General features: G+C 41.5%; 2 protein-coding genes across 13 annotated transcripts in view; one reads left to right on the forward strand and one right to left on the reverse strand.

The window, feature by feature from the left end:
* Positions 1-8,482: 8,482 nt before the first annotated feature.
* Positions 8,483-10,703, reverse strand: PIGM (phosphatidylinositol glycan anchor biosynthesis class M). Its single transcript, XM_064648729.1, has one exon. The coding sequence runs from the start codon at positions 10,507-10,509 to the stop codon at positions 9,268-9,270; it is 1,242 nt and encodes a 413-aa protein (XP_064504799.1). The 5' UTR covers positions 10,510-10,703; the 3' UTR covers positions 8,483-9,267.
* The window catches only part of RGS7 (regulator of G protein signaling 7), a 265,193-nt gene continuing 254,639 nt past the window's right edge, over positions 10,307-20,860 (forward strand). For 4 of the 12 annotated variants that reach the window (XM_064648709.1, XM_064648711.1, XM_064648713.1 and 1 more), the window contains exon 1: positions 10,308-10,329. The gene's annotated coding sequence lies outside the window, so the exon portion shown is untranslated. Of the gene's footprint in view, positions 10,330-20,860 lie in introns of all 12 variants that reach the window. The other 8 variants (XM_064648714.1, XM_064648715.1, XM_064648707.1 and 5 more) reach the window with 3 other exon arrangements.

Consider the following 20,860-nt stretch of genomic DNA (forward strand, 5'->3'; position numbering starts at 1 on the left):
TTAATAATTCTAAACAGCAGTACATATCATTTCAGAGCTAAAGGAAAGTATTATTAAAACAAAAGACTTTATAAAAGACAGCTTTGGCTAAGGGCTCGATCTTTATTTTATTTTGCAATTACATAAGTCATTATTGGTACAGATGACTGAAATTGGGCCAGTTTATCTGTTTCTTCCCCCTGCCCCTCCCTCTTTCTTTCTTCCATCTTATTGAGAACATCTGAAGTCCTATAAGAAAGCTATGGTTTCCTTTTGAGAGAGAAGGCAAGCAAGCTGCTGTGGCTTGGTATGCTTGAATTAACCTGGCCTAATAAGCTGTCTGAATCTCCCTGGTTTTTAATTACCTAGCAGCTAAAAACCTCTTTTCCATCATAGAGAGGTGTTTTGTCAGTTTTGATTTCCCTTTTCTCCCCTTCTCACCTATCTATCTGTTACCAGCTGCCTGGCACAATCTGGTAGCATCCGCTCTGGAAGAAAAGAGCAAGCAGATACACGGGCCCAGAACTGACACATAGCTTTGTGTGGTGTAAAAGAAAGGGCATAACCAAGTAACAGAGTGTACTTGGTAAGGGGAATGCTCTGCTATGGACACTTGTGTGGTTAAGAGCCTATGAACAACCATCATGGCTCAGACCAGTATCCTTCTCCAAACGTGGCCAGCAATAGATGGAGAGGAAAACTAGACAAACAGAGCTGAGATTCACCCAGAAATACTTCCCTAGTTCACCATGATTTGCAGCATGACAAACTCCCAAGATCAGAGGAAGTGGGTTTTGTATCTAATAGCCCGTGACAAATTTTTCATCCATGTATTTGTCCAGCTGATTTCCATAGCCATTCGGCGTCCCATGTCTCCAAAATTAGCAGAAGATTTGTTCACTATTTCTATTGCTAAGTACTCTGCAAAGGCCCAGTTTTCTTTTGGGGAGAGCTGAGAACTTTACCTCTTCCTTCCAGAGGGAGGTCAGTCCAAACTCTCAAGCTCACAGCTTATGTAAGGTTATTCTGAGTGTAATTCAAAAAGTGAATAAATTCACAAAGTAGTTTATGCATGAGCTTTTTCACTGAGCATCTGTAACAAGGGAGCTGGGGCTGGTATCAACCCTAATTCTTAGTGAAGGATCAACCATTTTTAGTCTGAACATCAGTTTACTGATATTTTAGACTTGCTAACCTTTCTACACCTCACATTACATGCTTCTCATTTTGCATATATAGTCATGCTTGCTTCCACTGCTAAAAAGCAATCAGATTTCTACATTATGAAGTAACACATTTGTGGCCATCATCATACATTTTGCTAGGAGGCAAATCTAACCTTCAGTGCTCAGGCCTGACTGACATGACTCTGTAACCCAAAAGGGGCCCCTTCTTAACAGATGCTTATCCAGTTGGGCTGGGCATGAAGTCCCTGGATTTGCTTCTGTACTATTACAGATGAAAATATATATAATTATGTAGCATATACATATATAAATCTTTAATATATGTATAGATTTATGAAGAGATATATAGAGCTACTATAGTATAGATTAAGGCAACATCTGGGTGCCTCAAGAACCATGGAAAAGTCACTTCCAGGCATGCTGGAGAGAAGTTTGCATCTGTGCATTCCCACCACCTATGGCCTCCAGCAAGCTTACAAGGCTGACGCAAATGTAAAGCTCCCTGTAACTGCTTCTGGCATAGCACATCTGGTCCAGATTTCAACTTGGTAGTCTGTGCCTCTTTTAACAAAAGTTTTGGAGAAAGACCAAAGTGAAATAATTCAGTTTCACCTGTATCTAAAAGCACAATTGTAATTTGCCTTCATAGGGCTGCACAACTAGTAACTTTTCCCTTGGATAACATCATAGTACCTGTTTTATGAATATACAGAAACAGTTCTTCAGCCATTATTTCTCACATCTAAAGTAACTATTTATAACAGCTGCAGATGAATAGCTGTCTGCTATTTCATCTCCCTAATACATTTTCAACATGAATTTCCAATACAATGTAAGCAGACCACTAATAATAAAATCTTATTTAATTGTGGCATCAGCTAATTATAATTTTTCTGAATGATTTTTCTTAATTGTCTAGCTTTTTACCATGAGTTCTGTTAATCTGCTTCCAGGTCTTCATTTAGCTTGAGCAGTAATTCACCCACTCCTAAAAATGCAATGCTGGAATGCACATGAGAACATAATATATCTCACAAAAAAGTTTAAATATATGCAAAAAAAAAGTATTTTGAATATTTTTTAATCAAAATGTCTTTAGTTAAGTGTTTACAGTTTACTGCCAATCAGACGTATAACTGTTTCAAACAAGACTGCAATCACTTCATGGCAGCGTGTCACAGGAATGTGACACATCTTGGCACAAATAAGGTGTCATTTATTATATCAAGCCATCACAAGCGGCAGAGGCAAACAGCTGAGCAAGCTGCAATCACTTGGTAATGATAAATTAGTGGCAAAGGCAAGACAGTAGTCGAGGTCTCTGGAGCCTCACTTTTTGCCCTTGGTTCTTGATCACTTTCTCCATTCTGCTTATGTAAATTTTGGCTTTGGCCATGCAGTATTTCTTTCCAGTGAACAAAAAACATTTGGTTCACTTTGGACAACAAACTTTCTTATACTTAATCAACCAGTTTATTAGAGCATGAAAGAAAATTGGTCATGACTTAGTTCCTGTACTGCTGGAATTAACAAGCTGGCTGATGCCAGCACTAAACTTGGAAGTGCTAATGGTAATTAAAATCTATTTTCAAATACATCTGACAGTTTTAAGGTGAAGTACTTGTTATTCATGTGAATTTCCAGACTGTATAAAAAAAAAAAAAAGTGCTATTTTCTTCAGGAAGATGCCAGCTGTGGGAAAGATATAATTATTAATGAATTATAAATTCTCTGTGATATAGCACTCGTCCTCTTTTAGTCAGTTTATGGCTATATGTGTCCTCCAAACTCTTTGGTTAAGGAAAACTTGGAGCTAGAACTTACAAGTATTGCTATTTTTAGTTAACCTGTCATATATATGTAACAGAATGATAGGGCAGAATAGTGCTAATATTGAAGCTGACATAAATTATCAGTAGCTTTATTATCATTTGACAAAAGGCCACGTAGCCCACTCAGTCAATTTTCCCTTAAGTGCATTTGGGTAAAATACTTTATATTAACAAACACCTAGCTCAAATGGGACTGTGTTCCAAAAGGTAATCTTAATTATTCAACATATACACACTATACAGGGTGGAAAATAGGGGAAGGATAATCATACATTGTTTTCCACTTCATTTTCTAAGCCTGCTTCATGGCTGATTCAATCTACTGCATCAGTGGGAGGGACATGGGATAGATTAAAAAAATGCTGTCAGATCACCAGGGGATTTGAATTAATGTTCATTTGCACAGAGTGGAAGCATATGGGCCACAGAGTGCAGCTCTCCTTGGAAAATTACTGTCAAAATAGTACCATCTCTATTAACACAGCTGCTGACTTGTGAAGCAGAAATCAGATTTTAGTTGAGTTAACCTTCAAAAAGCAGTTTCAGAGTAACTGCTTACTAACAATCTCTTGGTACACCAACAATATTGACTATTAATAACTTATGCAAGTGAGACCTGCACAATTCCACAAGTGCTACTGTAGGTTGTAAGACCCTATAGACCCCCTTACGATAATGTGAAAGGAGAAAAGTTATATTCATGCAGCCTGACAATTGCTATCAAGATCCCATTTTCCTCTTGTAAAACGGGAAAGCACATTTGATCGAATACCCTTCATATAAATAATGGGGGTTTCACAGTATGGGCTTACCGCTTGGTTTGCCTGCACTTCAGCTGATTTCCAAGGCTGAAGTTCTTTGTATATAATCAGATATAGACATTTCCTTTAGATATTTCTTCCACAGATGTTCTAGCTTGCTTCTCCATCAACTTCCATAAGAAAATAGGGAGGATCTCTTATGTGTAATTTCTTTATGTGCAAGCCATGAAATGTTTTATCTGAAGAGAACGTTAAAGTCTTAAAGTTAAGCTCTAAGAATAAGAGGCTGCAGATAAAGCTTTATCTACACATTAAGACAGATTGCTTCCTGATAAGCAATCTTGTTCCTGCAGAAGCCCATACCTGTCTTAGCAGGTACCAGAAAGGAGAGTCACGAAGAATTTTGCTCAAAATACTATTGACTTACGCCATCAAAAACAGACAAATTTTGGTCTTCTTTGTATTTACCAGATTGATGAAAAAGAGACATACCAGGTATTAAAAATGCACGCCACAATTGCATGGATTTATTGCATCGATTTCTTAATGTCTTTACAGAAATGTAATTGAAAAACCCAAACAACAAAACAATGGTACTGCTTCATTAAGAGAATTTTTTCTTTCTGATACTTTTACTAGTACAAAACATAGGTCTCTACCTCATTCATCATGCATAAAGACTGAAGTAAGTCTCCTACACGAATGTGACTAGCGCAGACCGTTATAATGAAGAACATCAGGATACTGTTTGAATGTGCACCTTCAAATATATAATTAGTTGGCTCTTTAATGTGTCTATTACACTCAAGATCCCCGCAGCATATGCTTTTACTTTCCATATACATCAAAATTTATGTAATTCAAGTTTTAGAGTCAGTAGAGATTCTGAGGGCTAAACAGAAGAAATATCTAAGAAACCTATTTTATAGAGGCTAGCTCTGAAAAATCATGTTATTCAAAGGTGTCTTGACTGGGACTTTTCGTTTTGCTTCTGTATGTGCAGGTAAATGTTTAGGTGTGTGAGTATGGTGCACATAAACATGCTTAAACAAGAAGGTTGCATGAGTGGCTGGGTTTCAGTCTGAGTAAAGGATCTGTCCTAAATGCAGGGTAATTCTATTTCATAATGCTGCTATCAGTACAACATGCATTCTGCAGCTGTCTTTGGCAAATATACGAAGAATACACTTTTTAGGTTTTCTGTGTACATCTCATTCTTCTTGGATGAAAAAGGGAACCATTTGTTCATAATTTACTGTCTTTTAACATTTGCTTTCTCTATAAAACCTTGGGAGAAATGTTAGAATTTCCCCTTGCTGTTAAATATAAAAGCTTCATAGTGACTTTGAAAACGATAACTGATGAGCTCAGCTTAGAGCACATAATTGCTGCCTGTACTATTTCAGGAGTCAATACAATGCAAGTAACACACATACAGGGCAGTTACTTAATAAGGACAAAGTACATTGTGTCAGATAGTAATTTAGTATGCTCACACTAAAACTGAATGAAATATTTATTATTATATTTTTATTTGCCCTGTTATTTGAGTAATTGCATTTAAAAATTTTAAATCAAATCATCACTGAATGCTGAAGCTGTGCCTGAAGTCACCTGTACATCCAGTCATGAGCCTTTGGACTATAGGCTACACTGTAAAAAGAAAGGCAAAAATGTCACTTTTCTTGATTCTTCTTTTCACTTCCTCTTTCACATCTTGTACTTTGCACTTCAGGGCTGGTTTCAGTGCAATGCGAAAAACTCGTGCAAATGAGACATACTTCACTGGGAACTTCAACCTTCTTTTTTTAAAAAAAAAGTCAGCACTACAATTTTGCACCCCGTGGTAGGGAATGAACACTAGTGTCGCGGTCCGAAGAGGGGACGGGACACGAGGGAAGGTGCAAACAGAATCCTCTATTCAGGCGTGCACACACTCTTTTTGTCAGCTCGGGAGCAGAAAGGCCCAGAACATAGGGCAGAGACAAGCAGGGGGACAAACCAGAATCGGACACGGGCAAAAGGGGGAGGAGTGGGGGAAGCAGGCAGCAGGCAAACTCATGGCAAGCCTGGGCATGTGCAGTTGTGCACTGTGTAGTGTGAAGACAATGAAACCACATAATAACAGTAAGGTCCATATGAAAGTCCTGCCAATTCCTGTATGCTTTTCTCCGTGCCTGGAACTGTTCCCATCCTGAATCTTGCTTCTCTACACACTAGCATTCAGACACTTCAGTTCAATTACCAGAAGATAAATGGACATAAAATTATTAAGCAAAAGAAGCATCATCAAAAGCAATAAATGTTCCAAAGAAAATGAATTTGGTAAATTTTAAGGGAATTACAATTAATCACCAATACTTGTTCAAGAATTATATTTTTTTTTGGTACTTGACTAAAATTATTTTGATTTAATGTTTTTTTCCAAAGAGTAAAGCTATTTGATTCCATTTAACTATCTAAAGCAATTTGCAAGATGTAAACTATCAAATACCTCTTCTTATTTGTCTCTCAGTTTATTCTCTTATCCAGCTTTTTATGAGTCACTTGAATTATTTCTAAATACCAAACATTTTCAGGTAATTTAGAAAACAACTGTAAAAAGAGGGACTCATCCTGGATTATTAAAATGATGACTGTAAATCTAGGTTTGTATAAAAGCCTTTTTATAACTTGTTTATGCATGGCTTTCTCAAATCATTGCTGCAGGGCAGGTACTGACCTGCAAAGGGAAGGTTTCCTTCAGTTCCCAATGCTGCAGAATTTGCCTTCTGAGGGCCTCAAACTGATTTGGCTATTAATGAATCAAGAATGTATTTGTCATAAGGAAATTACTTCTTACCTAAAAACCATTACAATTCAGTCATGAACACAGTGACTTAAGATGCCGTCTTCTGTAGTCAGAAATGCCTTTTGGCTTGCGTTTGCTTTCATTGCCAAAAGGAGAAGAAAAATAGGGGTGTAGAAATGTGTGGAAATAGCATAAGTAAGTCTGTTAAAGAGAAACGAAACATTGCTTTGGGGGAAGAAAAATCTGCTTTTTGCAACAGAAAAATGTGTAACAGGCAATAGAATAGTTGCAAAAGAAAATGAGCTATTCCCTGCACATCCGAATGGGGTGAACAGAGGCATCGGCACAAAAGAGCCTCTTCAGTCTTTTGCTGAGTCCCTAACTGGGCATGTCCAACTCCACCTTGGAAAATCAAAGCATATGGGATTCTTTCTCTTCACACACTCATAGCACACACAAATGTTTTGTTGATTAATATAAAACTATATATGCAAGTGGCTTATGCCACCAGTTTTTTGAGCGATAAACCTCTAATGGAAGATGTAGACAAGCTGATGCTATAAATTTTTCTTCCTTCATCCCAGGTGAAGCCAGGGGAAGGCAATCAGTGCCACATCTGTTAAGACTTGTCCGAAAAACAAAGACGGTTAAAAGAATACCCACTGCATCATCCAATTTCTGGACTTACAAAGAGGCTGCCAGGATCTTCACAATGTGAAGGTGAGTGTGAGTGCAGACAGCAAAGGAAAGCTTTCCAGCGAGAGAACAGAATCACTCCCCAGCACTCTGAGCAGGGAAATCATCCTTCCTCCTAAAACATCAGAATGGCCAAGTTGGGCCAGAGTGGTGTAAGGAACTCATCACACCTCCTGATAACATGCCCTTTGGCTCTGGGCTGTTGGGGCTTAGGGGGTTCCTCTCCTTTCTCATAACCACCTCAATGGGGCTGGGAAGCAATGGGAAAAGTTCACAGATGAAAATACTGCCTCACAAGGCAGAACTATAACCAGGAAAGAAAACCCTCTACATGAGAAAGCTAGGAGCTGCTCCAGTCCTGGAGAAGAGGACTGTCTCAAGAGACAGCAGGATTCAGTGAGGCAGCATGGCCAAAATGAACCTGGAAGGCAAATCCACTTGGCCGTACCCTTTCCCACTCACACCACTGGGTTGAAGTTATTTTGCCTGGAAGCTCTGTTCCACGTTACACACTAAGGGTTTCACTAACTAAAAGTTGAGGATGTAACTAAATGCTGAGGCAAATATGAAAATTTTTGTACTTGGCACATGCCTATTTAAACTAGATTTTATTAAAAAGTACCTAGCCAGTTTCCACCTCCGTCAAATGCTGCGTACACAGACCTCCTGTGGGATGTTCTTGAGGGTACTGACTCTCAAGGGAAATGGCTCTGAACCCTCACTACCACCTAATTCCACATCTTATGTTTCATCTGGGAATAAACACGTTTTGACAGGTTGTACGGCTTCCTATTTCAAAACTTTCCTTTTCTTCTGACAGCTGCTCCACTTACTCAACTCCTTTCACTTTTTCATTTATTTTTTAGTAGTAGAGATACTGAACTGCTGAGAAACTCATTTCTAATTACTGTTTTGGTATAAACCCTACTGCTTTTGGGACACAGGTACCATTCTAGCTGTACTTTGACTCTTAGCATTTTCCACTGTTAACATCCACAGTAACTGTCAATGAACCACAGTTTAAGGCACTGGTCTCTTTCCTAGATCACGGCAAAAAGAAACAAATATTTTTTTTTTTATACATCTCTGTGCTCTGTGACAGGTATATGGAAAAATCTTCCTCCATGGCAAGGGTAACAAATCGATTCAAAAATTCAAACAGCGCTGCAAATGCAAAAGTAAGTGAAAGGGTGGCATATCTGAATTCTAAAACAAAAGTCTCAAAGAGTTAATGACTCGTTTGAAATAACCACTTTTTTACTACTTCTCCAAATAAAGACCAGGTACAGGCCACAAACATTGCATAGCTAAAATGTAACTGTGAAAACAAAAGAAAAAATAAATTCCAGTGTACACATTAAGTGATTGCCTTATATTCATTCATTATTAGCCCTTGCAAAACACCTCACTGACTTAGTGGAATGTACAAAACTGTCAAACTCCAGTATTCCTTTATAATCTTTTGTCTTATTCCAGACAGAGGCCATAGTCCTCAACAAGCAAAGTAACCCTGAGAGTAAGAATAAGGGTGCTGGGGCTGCTCCATGAGGGAGTACAAACAGGAACTGGGGGTGATCCCAGCACAGGCCATACTGTCACAGACCGGGGCACAGTCACACTGTCTTTGGAGATGGCTGGTGAAAACAAGTCAGGGGACATGGGTTAACAGAGTCCACTCACAGTCTCAGACTCAGTAAAATGATGAACTGGTCCAGGATACTTCCATGGAGTCCAGTCAGGAGCAGCAGGACACAGGGCTAGGAGACAGTGCTGGAGATAAGGTTGCAACACAGTTTCAAGATCCACAGGGAAGACAGGTACACCTGCAGACACTACTCAGGGCAGGACTGGGGCTGCTCAGGGTAACTGAGGCCAGTCAGTGTCCTCACCACCCTGAAACAGTAATATTTACATACAGTGTGCTTTAGTACAAGGCACACACATCTAGTTAAACAAAGTGCTGGTGGTATGTAACGACTTGTCAAGGACAGAAGGGCTGTTTCTGGATTTTGGTTTGTTTATTACCATTGTTTGAGTTTTTTTGTAACTTGTGCTTCTTTTTGATAATGTGAAATAATCTGAACAATTATGAGGCTATTAATAAAAAGGAAAAGCAAGCCTGCCAACCATATAAGTAAAAAAGTGTTATATCCTTTGAACTCCAGAAAGTATGCAGGAGCAAGCCACAGGCCTTGTCCAACAAACCATATCAAGAGAAGCAGCACACCACGACGCCAAGACATCTTAATACTAGGCATTATGAGGGGCAAAAGGCAGAGATACCAGACAAAGTACTGGGATGTGCATACTTTGTTAAAACTCACAAAAATAGCAGTGTGTAGGAAACAACAGAAGGCAAGGTCTCTGTAGAACGCTACAGACACAACCAGGAGCAAAAGCAGCTGGGGCAGGAAAGCTGCAAGCCCCAGGACAAAACTCCATTTGCTCTCTGCTGTCAAGTACAACATGTAGAAATAGGGAGAGAAATTATGACGGATATCCCTCCTGGTCACGTGGTAAAGGTAGGCATGCTCCAAAAACTCCCAGCCATAGAGGTGATAAAACGCCAGCGTCAAGGCAGCCAGCACGGATCCGGCAACCGTAGCAAAAAGCAGCACATCGCAGTTCAGCATCTTTACAAACAGCTGCCAGATGTGCACCACAAACGTAAACCTCGCCTTTCTGTCACGTCCTGCATCCACTGCCCCGTCCTCGCTCCGGAGGTAGAGCGCGATGGGCAGCGCGTAGGTGAGGGGGTAGATTTTCATGTGCACAGCCAGCCCGTAGCACACCGCGGCCTTGCCCACGCTGCCCGCCTCCACCCAGTACAGCGTGGCGAGCACCAGCAGCGCCACCAGCGCCTCGGCGTTGCCCCGGCTGGACACGGCCATGGGCAGCGGGTTGAGGAGCCAGGCAGCGGCGCAGCACCCGCAGGCGCGCCCGGCCCCGGCCCCTCGGCGCCGCAGGGCCCGGTAGGCGACGGCGGCGGTCGCCAGGTCCCCCGCCACGAAGAGCAGCTTCCCGAAGGGCTCGGCGAGGAACACGCTGGGCGTCAGGAGCCAGGCGAGGAGCGGCGTGTAGCGGTAGGTGGCCCGCCCGTAGGGCGAGCGCCCCTCGCTCACCAGCCGCGCCGCGTCCGTGAACACCCGGTAGTCGACGTCGGTGTAGCGCACTCGCATGGCGCGGTCCTGGTGCAGCCCGTAGAGCACGAGCGCCAGCCTCACCAGCAGCCCCGCGGCCAGCGCCGCGCCCAACCCCGCCATCCCTTCCCCGCGGGAAGGTGTGGGATGCGCGGATTTCGCACGGATCTCCCGCGATCCCGCCGCGGAACGGCCACGCTCGGCGCGCCTTCCGCCCGCGTACGCGCGGACGAAAGAGGCGGCTCCGCGCCTGCGCGATTCGCGCGCCGAAGCCGTGCCCGGGCCGGGGCGGGTCCCGCAGGCGCGGCCGCTCGGGGGGTGCGGGAGGGCCCGGCGGGGGTGCGGGGGGGACCGGCGGGCACCTGCGGCCCCCGGGCAGGGCTGCGGCCCCCGGGCAGGGCTGCGGCCCCCGGGCAGGGCTGCGGCCCCCGGGCAGGGCTGCGGCCCCCGGGCAGGGCTGCGGCCCCCGGGCAGGGCTGCGGCCCCCGGGCAGGGCTGCGGCCCCCGGGCAGGGCTGCGGCCCCGGGCGCCTTCCGATCCCCGGGCGCCTTCCGATCCCCGGGCAGGGAGGCGTGTGGTGCCGTGTGGTGCCGTGTGGTGCCGTGTGGTGCCGTGTGGTGCCGTGTGGTGCCGTGTGGTGCCGTGTGGTGCCGTGTGGTGCCGTGTGGTGCCGTGTGGTGCCGTGTGGTGCCGTGTGGTGCCGTGTGGTGCCGTGTGCCCGCGGCACGGCGGCGGTCCGTGTGTGGCGATGGGCGGCGGTGACCTGCCAAGGGCTGAGAGTCCGGCAAGGGGTGGGTGCTGCTGCCCCCGCTGCCCCCTCACCCGCCCGGGGCCGGGGAGCCGCCGGGCAGAGAGGCGGCGTGTGCAATAAGTGGTTAAGTAGGAAGGAGAAGGAAAAATAACGTTCGTTATTTGCCTTCTGCAAATGGCTGTGTTTTGCCCAGGCGTATGAACTCTTTCTGGAGCGCTTAGGTGAGCTTGCTCCCACGGCAGATTTCTGGTTTAATTAGATCAGAAACAGTAACGTGCACATCAGAGCTTATAAAGTTATTTACAACAAAAGGGATTATTTCCACTCTATTATGAGGGGCTATTTGTATGTTTTTCAGATAGTTTTCTTGTCTGGATATGTGCTATCTCACATTCGAATTGTGGCTGACTGAAAAGCAGGTGTTTGTAACTTACCATTATTATGGATTTCATATTAGAACTGAATAGGGATTTTTTAAAAGACTCTTTATTCATAAAAATATGCATTTACTTGTTTAGTAGTTATTTGCAACTGCATTTTTTTCGCTCAGTGGTTTCATTTGGGAACATTTTGGAAGTTGCAGCATTGCTGGCTGTCATTGCTTACAGAAAAAAATCTGCTTTTTCTGAGTTCTGAGGACGCTCATCAGAGAACTGGGAACGGATTTTTTGCATTTGGCAGAGAAGTCTTGGAGGGTGTTCTAACTGATAGGATATTCAGGGGGCAAAAGATATTTCTGTTTGTGTGCACGCAGCTCTTTGTTCAGGCTGTTTTACTGTGTATAAAAGTACAATGGGGTATATCGTCCAAGGTGTCTGCTGGGAGAAGCATAGTGATTAACTAACCTGGAGAGTGAGTTTTTCCTCTGTCGGATAGTTGTGTATTTTATACTAAACTGGACATCTTCAACAGGAAAGCTCAAGAGAGTTCTCCATTAAGTCACCTTATGATATCATTAAGTCCTAAAACGGATAGTTATGGTATTTTTGGGAGATCTGTCTGTCTATCTATCTATCTATCTATCTATCTATCTATCTATCTATCTATCTATCTATCTATCTATCTATCTATCTATCTCTGTGAGGGTGGGTGTTGCTTCTTTGTAAATAATTGCTTACTCAATTCTGTGTAATTCCTGTTCTACTCTAGAACAGGAAAGATTGGTAACATAATTTTATTTCCTTCTTTTATGTATCTTGTACTACAATGGTTGGGATACTTTTAAGAAAGGTAACATCATAATATCCATTGTTTTGCCTAAGATTTTTCTCTGGAAATGCTAGGAGATAGATGCTGAACAAAATCACAGGGACTGAAAATAGTTGATATGCTATGGAGCAAGTCTAAGCAAAAGGATATATGTAGATACTCATCCATTTTTTGTTTAGGGGAGGTCACTGTGCACAAAGAACTGTTCTTGCCATCCTGCCTACTTTCTCCCAAGATTGTTTGCTGTTCTTCAGTTGCCTCTTTGGATGGAATATGTTTTATTATTTCAGCTCCTTTGAGAAAACTGTTTATGGTCAGAACAGAATGCATTAAAGTTTATTTACTGAAGTGTCTGAGTTTAATGATATTGGTGAAATAATACTAGTTTAATAAATAAACTTAAGAGTCTGCAGGTGTCTCATGGTTTTTTGTCTGTTTCTGACAGTCTACTTTCAGACAAACATTTTATCTGAAGTTAAAAGTTGTTAAGCTGTTGGCAGTGACTGTTTATCTGTGTTCTAAACAGGAATAAGTAGGTAATTTAATTCTAAAGGGTTGTGAAGTTAATAAAACAGCAAATCTACCTTAGCTATTTTTGCATATGCTGTATATGACATTGCTTGAGCTGGAAAAAGAGTTGATTTTCTTTATCAATAATTTAGCATCTTCAAAATAAGCTTGAACTGCTTCAGAAAATGAAGGTTTGGCTCAAAAATGCATTTGGCTTCAGATTTGATACCAGCTTGCTTAATCTGATTTGTTGTGTACTGTAGACTTTAATGCAGGAAGGAGGCCAGTCTTATTAAAGTTATAAATCTGTTGTTCCTGTAAAAAGCTGCTTTTATTTTATATGACCCACCAGGAGCCACTTTTAGAAAATGCTGGGAGATAAAACTAATAGAACTTATGGAACTGAAGCTGATTTATTCTGGTGCACATTAAGATACAAAGAGTATGAAGAAAAGTGTTGAGTCAGACATAACTGTGCATAAAATATAAACTAAATAGGAATGAAGATATACATCTATATGCACGTGTGTATAAAGTTTTTTTTCCCATTGTTTACCAGGCATTTTGTTTAAATGGTCTCAAGGATGGTACCATCTTATAAACTGGGGTCACATCTAGCTGTGCTTCTGTTACATCCTCGTGACGGGGGATTATACGTCTCATCTCAACTATTAATTTCTCACACCATCTTCTGGTACTAGAGACTACTTCAGCAGCGCTGGGACATATGTTCCAGAAACCACCTCATATGCCCTGTCATTACTTAAGATTTACACAGCTGTAGTAGCATCAAAAGGACAATGAATCTGGAGCCTTGTTATGCAAAGTGCTTTAAGGCCTAATGGAAATTTTAATCATCTGAAAACCAAGGTACAACTGGAGGGTGGCAGCTGGTGAGGGAAAGAGGAACCAAGGTGGTTCCTGGTCAGTCAGCAGCAGTCATCACAGTTGGTCATCTACCTGTCAGGGATTTACTATCCACACTATGGTAGAAAGTTACCTTTTGAGGAGGGATAAGCCGAGGCTATAATCATTAACAAAGGTGAACATATGGCTGAAAACTAGATCTGATGGATACAGTAAGGCTAAATATTGGAGGAACTAACAGATTAAATCTGAGCACTTGGAGAAGAATAAGGAGGCTAATGAAGGTTGACAATGAATTAGAAGATGATTCTGGGAGCAGTGCTCTGAAGTAACATAAGGGAGATGTGGTGATTGGTAGCAGTGCAAGGAAAGAAAGAACAGGTGTTGGGTTGCGGTGGTGAGAACCTTACTAAGATTCAGGTAGCCTGGGAGGCTGAACAAGATTGAATGTCTGAAAAGTTAGGGAAGAAAGAGCAGTAAGAGGCTTCATAGGAGGAAGGCAGTTGGGGGTAGTGTATTTTATGTGCTGTATTTTAAGTCATTCTACCAAGATCTCAGGACGAGGCCCTTCTCATGCAAATCTGTTCTACCCTAATTGTTAATGGCTAGCTGTACTTTGAGATTTTGTTGTTACGAGATGAAGTTTGATTAGTACATTTTTCTGTAAGTTGTCTTATTGTATGTGTACTGTGACCTAAGTCTATATGTGTAAAAGGTGGTAGGAAAGCTGAGTATTTAAAGTACCAAGGAAGACATTGGACAATAGCTGGTATTTGGTCTTCAGACTTCTGAAAGGGGAGACTGCTGTGCTGTAATTTATTAGAGTTCCCTTTTAATTTTCTTGGGTTTTGAACTAAGAATGTTTCCTTACATGAGAAATACTCCTGCTTAACATATTTATAAACTGACAGTAAATTTTTGATGATATGATAAGTACAATCTGTTTCTTGCAGCACACAAAATTCTGTAGAAAAAGTGACTAACATTTGTGTTAGATATTCTGGTCTTGATAAATTGTTTTTGCAAATATGATTGATGCCTTTCAAATATTTGTAACGTGTTGAATTTAAGATATAATTAACAGAAGAGAATTATAGTTAAGATTATGTAAGGAAGTGTTCGTTTCTGCTTAAATACTGGAATGAGCAATACAGGAGTGTTTGCAAAAATAAGATGAAAAAACACCTTAGAACTCTTCACAGAAAAAAAATCACAATTATAAATGTAAGGCCACCACTAATCCTTTAAGCTTTTTCTGTTAATGTGGTTTCTTAAAACTGCTTGATAAATCTATACCCTTATTCACAAATCATACTATAAACATGGCTAATTGGAGAATGATTTTGCACAATGTGTTTTAAAGTGGTGTTGTCAGAGTTCTGCTTGCAGTGGTTATGCTGATTGTATGTCAGTGTATTAGGTAAAGTTCTAGCCCTTCAGGGAAAATAAGTATTGGATAAAAATTAGTCTGTAGAGAAATCTGTTAAAAAGAAAAGAAAGTCTTATGTCTGAAATAATACATGTGGCAGCAAGCCCCTGAAGTATGATGCTGACCAGGGAGGATTCCAGAAAATATAGCCTGTTTTGCTTTAAGGCTGTGGTGAATCTGAAATGTGATATGGTAAAAAGGAGTTACCTGCATCTAAGCTGGGCAGTGTCCAGCTCTCTCACTGCCTGACTTGAAATACCAAACAGAAGTGCTTTCCCTCTTTTGACATTACTGCTGTATCTCTAGCTAGTGATGCAGGCAGCCCCGTGGATTAGGATTGCAGAAGTAGGAGCATACAACCAAGAACTGAGTTAAATTTCCTCTACTCTTTTTTTTTCCCCCTATTTACTTCTGCTAACAAAAGAATGCAGAGACAGAACTGATGGGAGCCCAGGCAGAAGAGAAACTGGAGCCAAATGAAAAATTATGGATTTAGGAGATGGAGGATTCCTGGCACCAGACTGGTAGTTTCTGACCGTTGTGCAGACCCCAACAATGCATCCAGAAAGCATCTGTAAAAGGCTAAATCTAATTGTGTTAGGCATAATTTCTTGCCAGCTTTTGAATATCTAAGTGAAACAGTAGGTACTGAGAACTCTGTTAGAGGATTTTATAGACATGTATGTACATACTCATATATTAAAGCTGTACATATAATACCTATTTACAATATATAAGTTTGTTACATATATGTATGATGATCATACTTAAGGAGTAATAGCTGTGTCTTTCTGAGTGCCCACATTGTTTGAATCTCTTTTGAGACCTCTTTTTGTGTCTGAAATGTGGGGTAGCAGAGCTTGAGAACATGAAATGTATGGAATCCGTCCTCTGTTCAAGCAAGAACATTTGTGACCCTTTATATGAGTAAGGAGATTAGATTTTGCAAGTCAACATCTGAGATGCCCGTGGCTTAGGACCCATTACCCATCAGTGCAGCCAGCCATAAGTGTCCTAAACAGCATTCAATCACAATACTTGATTTTTAAGTGATTAAGGGAAACATTTTTTGAATTTTTAATTTATAACCACTTGATTTTTTTTTTCCAATTCTTTGGAAGAGGAAAAGAGGCAAAACTTGAAATGTTACTGTTGCGGTCTCACAAAATTTTTCTTTTATCAAATGACAGCCTTTGCTATCAAAAGGACGGCCTATAGTTAGCACGGTGGTGGGGAGGGAAATATATTTTCTCAGCTGAAGTTAGACCACCACCTTCTACATCAGTGACACCTCACTAATACCCAATTAGATCATACTGAGATACGTGAATGAGACACAAAACTGTGTTCTGACCCTCTAGTCTTGTTTTTCAGATTGACAAGTAGACATAAAGTATAGAAAGAAAATCACATCAGCCTCTGCTACTGAGCTTGTTTATTTCTGAACACTGCTTTTTAGAATGGATGGTACATAGACATGAAAAGGCACAAGAGGTACACTCATCAATAATTTGTTTAAAATAGGTCTGAATTACTTTGGTTCAGTGGCTGAAGCAATAAGTTCTTTAAGTGCAGAATTCTCAGCTGTAACTCAAGTTACAGAGGCTGTAGTTGAGGCCAGAAGTTTATTATCATCCCTTGAAACAAGACAAACTGGAACTGGAATATGAACCACTTTCATGGATAGCTAAACTATGGAAACTTGGCCTCTTCTAGCTTGGGTAACAGTTCTGTTCCACATGATCCAGGAACGTAAGAGTTTTGATCAAACCGTTCCCTGGGGGAGAAGCAGTCACAGCTTCTCTTAGTCTTTCCCATCCCCTTCCCTGGACTTTATTTTCTGGTTAAGACTATGTGCTGCTGCTGCTTCTGCTGGAAAATTCCATTTTTATTCAAATGTATATCTTCATAAAGTTGGTGGGAATTTAATCTCTGAATATTGCTCAATATTGTGCTATTGCAGTAGATAAGAAGAGAAAACCACAAGTTTTATATACGTTCTGTGCCCGAAGTACAAAGAAACAATTCCGATTAATGAGCCCTATATTTTCTAGCAGGGGGCCTACCACAGCTCCATTTCCAGCCACTTGAGTGTCTTTCCATTCTGTGCTCTCTTCTCTAGGTTTCCTGGCTAAGAGAACTAAAATAAGAACTAGCATTATGCCAGCACATGGTAAATAAAACACCTTAATGGAAGACACAGGAATGACAGATATGAAAGGCAAATCACGAAGTAGTGTAATTCTCTCTTCTAAACCATAGGTTCTGTGGAGAAATGGTGGAATGGGATTTATTTGCTATTGCAAGTTTGGTCAATATAAATAACTGTATAGCCATAATGGACTTCTGTGTGTTATTTGGTATGTTGTGCTTTAGTGTAACTAGAATGCATAATAAATTGAGCATATATGTTTGCTAGAAAACATACCGTATTATTAGCAAGTTCGTATACCATTTCTTAAAAGTTTCAGCTAGGAAAAAAATGGTTGGAGATGCTACAAAGGGTTAGTTTACACAACTGCTAGAAAATGTACCCAGTCCTTCAGAGTGAGTATTGGGTGGTTTACCTGTGATGTTGGACCCTGCATTTGGAAGGGTTACAGCATGTTTTCTTCATCCCTGGAGGGACTCCGGAGCGTAGTTTTGTAAACTCTGAAGGAAGGAGAATGACAGGGGGAAAAGCCAGCTCTTAATTGATGGTTAATCCAAACCACCGTGGAAGTTTTTTTTTACTTAGCCAAAAAAATGCCCAAAAAAACCAACCCAACCCGAAAAACCAACCCCAAACCAAAACAGAAGTGGTTTGTGCAATTACATTGAGTAACTGTTGAGAATTCTGTCTGGAGACTTGCTAGAGGACTAGAGCTCTCAAGCGCTTTTGCAAGTTTTTGGATAAAGGTGGCTGACTCTAATAGAGATGCTGTTATTGCCCCTGCAAGATGAAGGACTGCAGCAAAAATTCAAGACACCAGGGAATTAATATTACTCTGAGCATCACTCCTAAGTGTTATTGTCAGATATTGATTGCCCTTACCTTCAGATGGTACAACAGTTTAAATATGCTGCAGAGTTGTTGCATATCAGGCTTTGCTGTTCTCTGGCTGTATTCATGTTGGCAGTTACTGAGATAAGAACAAGTAGCTCTAATTACAAATGTAATCCCAAGCTAATCTCACAGAATTGGCTGATATAAACCATAGGTAATATTCTCATCCCCTCTTTTTCCTATGCTTTTAGGCATCAAATGGATTTTGAAGGATGTGGTGGTGCTTTATTTGTAATAGATAGAAAAAGGGGTTCCAAGTCTCTACTGTAGATGGAGAAATTAATTTACATAGCACTAAAAGGCTTATAAAATTATTCAATAAAATCAGTGATGCAGTTTCCTGCCTTTGTCTTCAAGGACAAACTGATCGGTTGATCAGAGAAGTTAATATCTTAGTTTCTTTTATACTGTATGACCAAAAAATGCTTTATGAAGAGCTGCCTTTCCTTCTCAGAGTAAACATCTTGCTGTTTCTTCTGTCTATAATCCTGATGACATTGTCACACTTACTTTCAACCTAAACTTCCCCTGACACAACTTCAGGCCATTCCCTTGGGTCCTGTCACTGGTCACCACAGGGAAAAGATCAGTGCTTGCCCCACCTCTTCCCCTTGTGAGGAAGTTATAGACTGTGGTGAGGTCTCCCCTCAGTCTCCTCTTCTCCAGACCAAGTGACCTCAGTCATTCCTCATACGGCTTCTCCTCAAGGCCCTTCACTATTTTTTGCCTTCTTTTGGACACTTTATAACAGCTTAATATCTTTCTTACATTGTAGTGCCCAAATTTCCACACAGTATTCAAGGTAGAGCTGCCCCAGTGCAGAGCAGAGCGGGACAATCCCCTCCCTCGCCTGGCTGGTGATGCTGTGTCTGATGTCCCCCGGGACATGGTTGGCCCTCCTGGCTGCCAGGACACTGCTGACTCATAATCAACTTGCCATTGACCAGGACCCCCAGATCCCTTTCTGTGGCACTGCTTTCCAGCATCTCATTCCCCATTCTGGAGGTACATCCAGGGTTGCCCCATCCCAGGTGCAGAATCCAGCACTTTCCCTTGTTAGGGGAGATTGCCCAGTCCTGATTTTTTGAGGTCTCCCTGCAGGGCCTCCCTGGCTTCCAGGGAGTCAACAGCTCCTCCCAGTTTTGTATCATCTGCAAACTTGCTTAGTATGCCCTCCAGTCCTGCGTCCAAGCAATTTATGAAGATTTTGAAGAGCACAAGGCCTAAGATGGAGCCCTGTGGAACCCCACTAGTGACAGGTCACCAGTCTGATGTAACCCTGTTCACTATTACCCTCTGTGCTTGACCCATGAGCCAATTGCTCACACACCACATGATGTGTTTATCGAGCTGTGTGCTGGACATTTTGTCCATAAGGATCCTGTGAGAGACACTGTCAAAAGCTTTACTGAAATCCAAAAACATTACATTAACTGGCTTCCCTTGATCAAGTGAGTTACCTTATCATAAAGAGAAATCAGGTTTGATAAGCAGGACTTTCCTCTCATGAAGCCATTCTGGTGGTGTCCAATGACTGTGTTGTCTTTCAGGTGCCTTTTGGATTATTACGGGGCTTCCCTTTACTTCACGGTAATATGGTTTAGCCTAATTATTTTTCCAGCTGTAGCTGTGCAGCTTTAGAAGCAGCTGTTAGAAAAGGCAGAGCTCAGCTGCTAGAGCCAACTATGCTGAAAGGGCTCCAGAGATGCTTTTTGTGAGGAGCTACAGCTATTGTGTGTGTGGAGAGACCATGGGCCTTCTGTGAGAATGGTGACAGAGAAGAGGGAATGGTTCTCTGTTTTTTGGTTTCCTTTTCTTGACTGGGGATGTCTAGGAGAAAGTGCAGGGGGTTTTCTATCTCCTCTTGCCTGGAACAAAATAACATCATGTAGGAGAGAGGAGCAGCTGTTACGGAGCTCTAGTCTGTAGAGATGTGAGTAATCCCCTGCTCTACCCAAAGCTGGTTTTGCCTTTTGCTTCCAAATGTGTCTAAGTTCTATCTGCCTAAATAGAAGTCTGGATTGCAAAAAAAAAATAAATCATATGTTAGCTTTGCCCACAAAAGAGTGCTCCGAGCAATGGTTGGTACTGCTAGCAAAGTATACGTGTGTGGAAAAATGGGAATGAAGATCATCTGTGTCCTTCAAAAGTTTTATAAAAGCCCCAGTTGTTCTCTGTTGCATTAAACTTCAAATACTCCCTCTGAAAAGGGAAGGAAACATTCTTTTAGCTACCTGTGGTGCTTTTGGCCTCAACCAATAATGGGCTTCCATGTCATATCTCATGAATAATTTACAACTGGTTAAATAACTGGTTAAATTCTTTTGAAATCTTACTGTTGTTAAACTTCTTCCCTTCTCTATCTTCTAGGGGATAGCATGGTCTTCTAAATACTTTTTGGGAAAGAATCCTCAATTTTCCTGAAACATTTTAAGTCTATTTATGGGAAAATGAGCATCTGTCTTTTTAATGCCATTGTCTTACTCTTTTTACTGGCTTGTCAGAGAGATCTCCCTGAAAAGTGTCCCTGAGTAATAATTCTACCTTATTACTCCTTTTGCAGTGTCCTGTTTTATTGTGCATACTGGCTAAGATGCCATTGTACTTTGCACTACAGAATCATAAGCTAAAGAGAGACAGTCCTAGAGGATTAACTGTAGAG

Source organism: Pseudopipra pipra, chromosome 3 (genome assembly GCF_036250125.1).
Source record: "Pseudopipra pipra isolate bDixPip1 chromosome 3, bDixPip1.hap1, whole genome shotgun sequence".
Classification (NCBI taxonomy): domain Eukaryota; kingdom Metazoa; phylum Chordata; class Aves; order Passeriformes; family Pipridae; genus Pseudopipra; species Pseudopipra pipra.

Coding starts and splice junctions, on each gene's coding strand:
- PIGM (XM_064648729.1), bottom strand. CDS start 10,509: ATGGCGGGGTTGGGCGCGGCGCTGGCCGCGGGGCTGCTGGTGAGGCTG.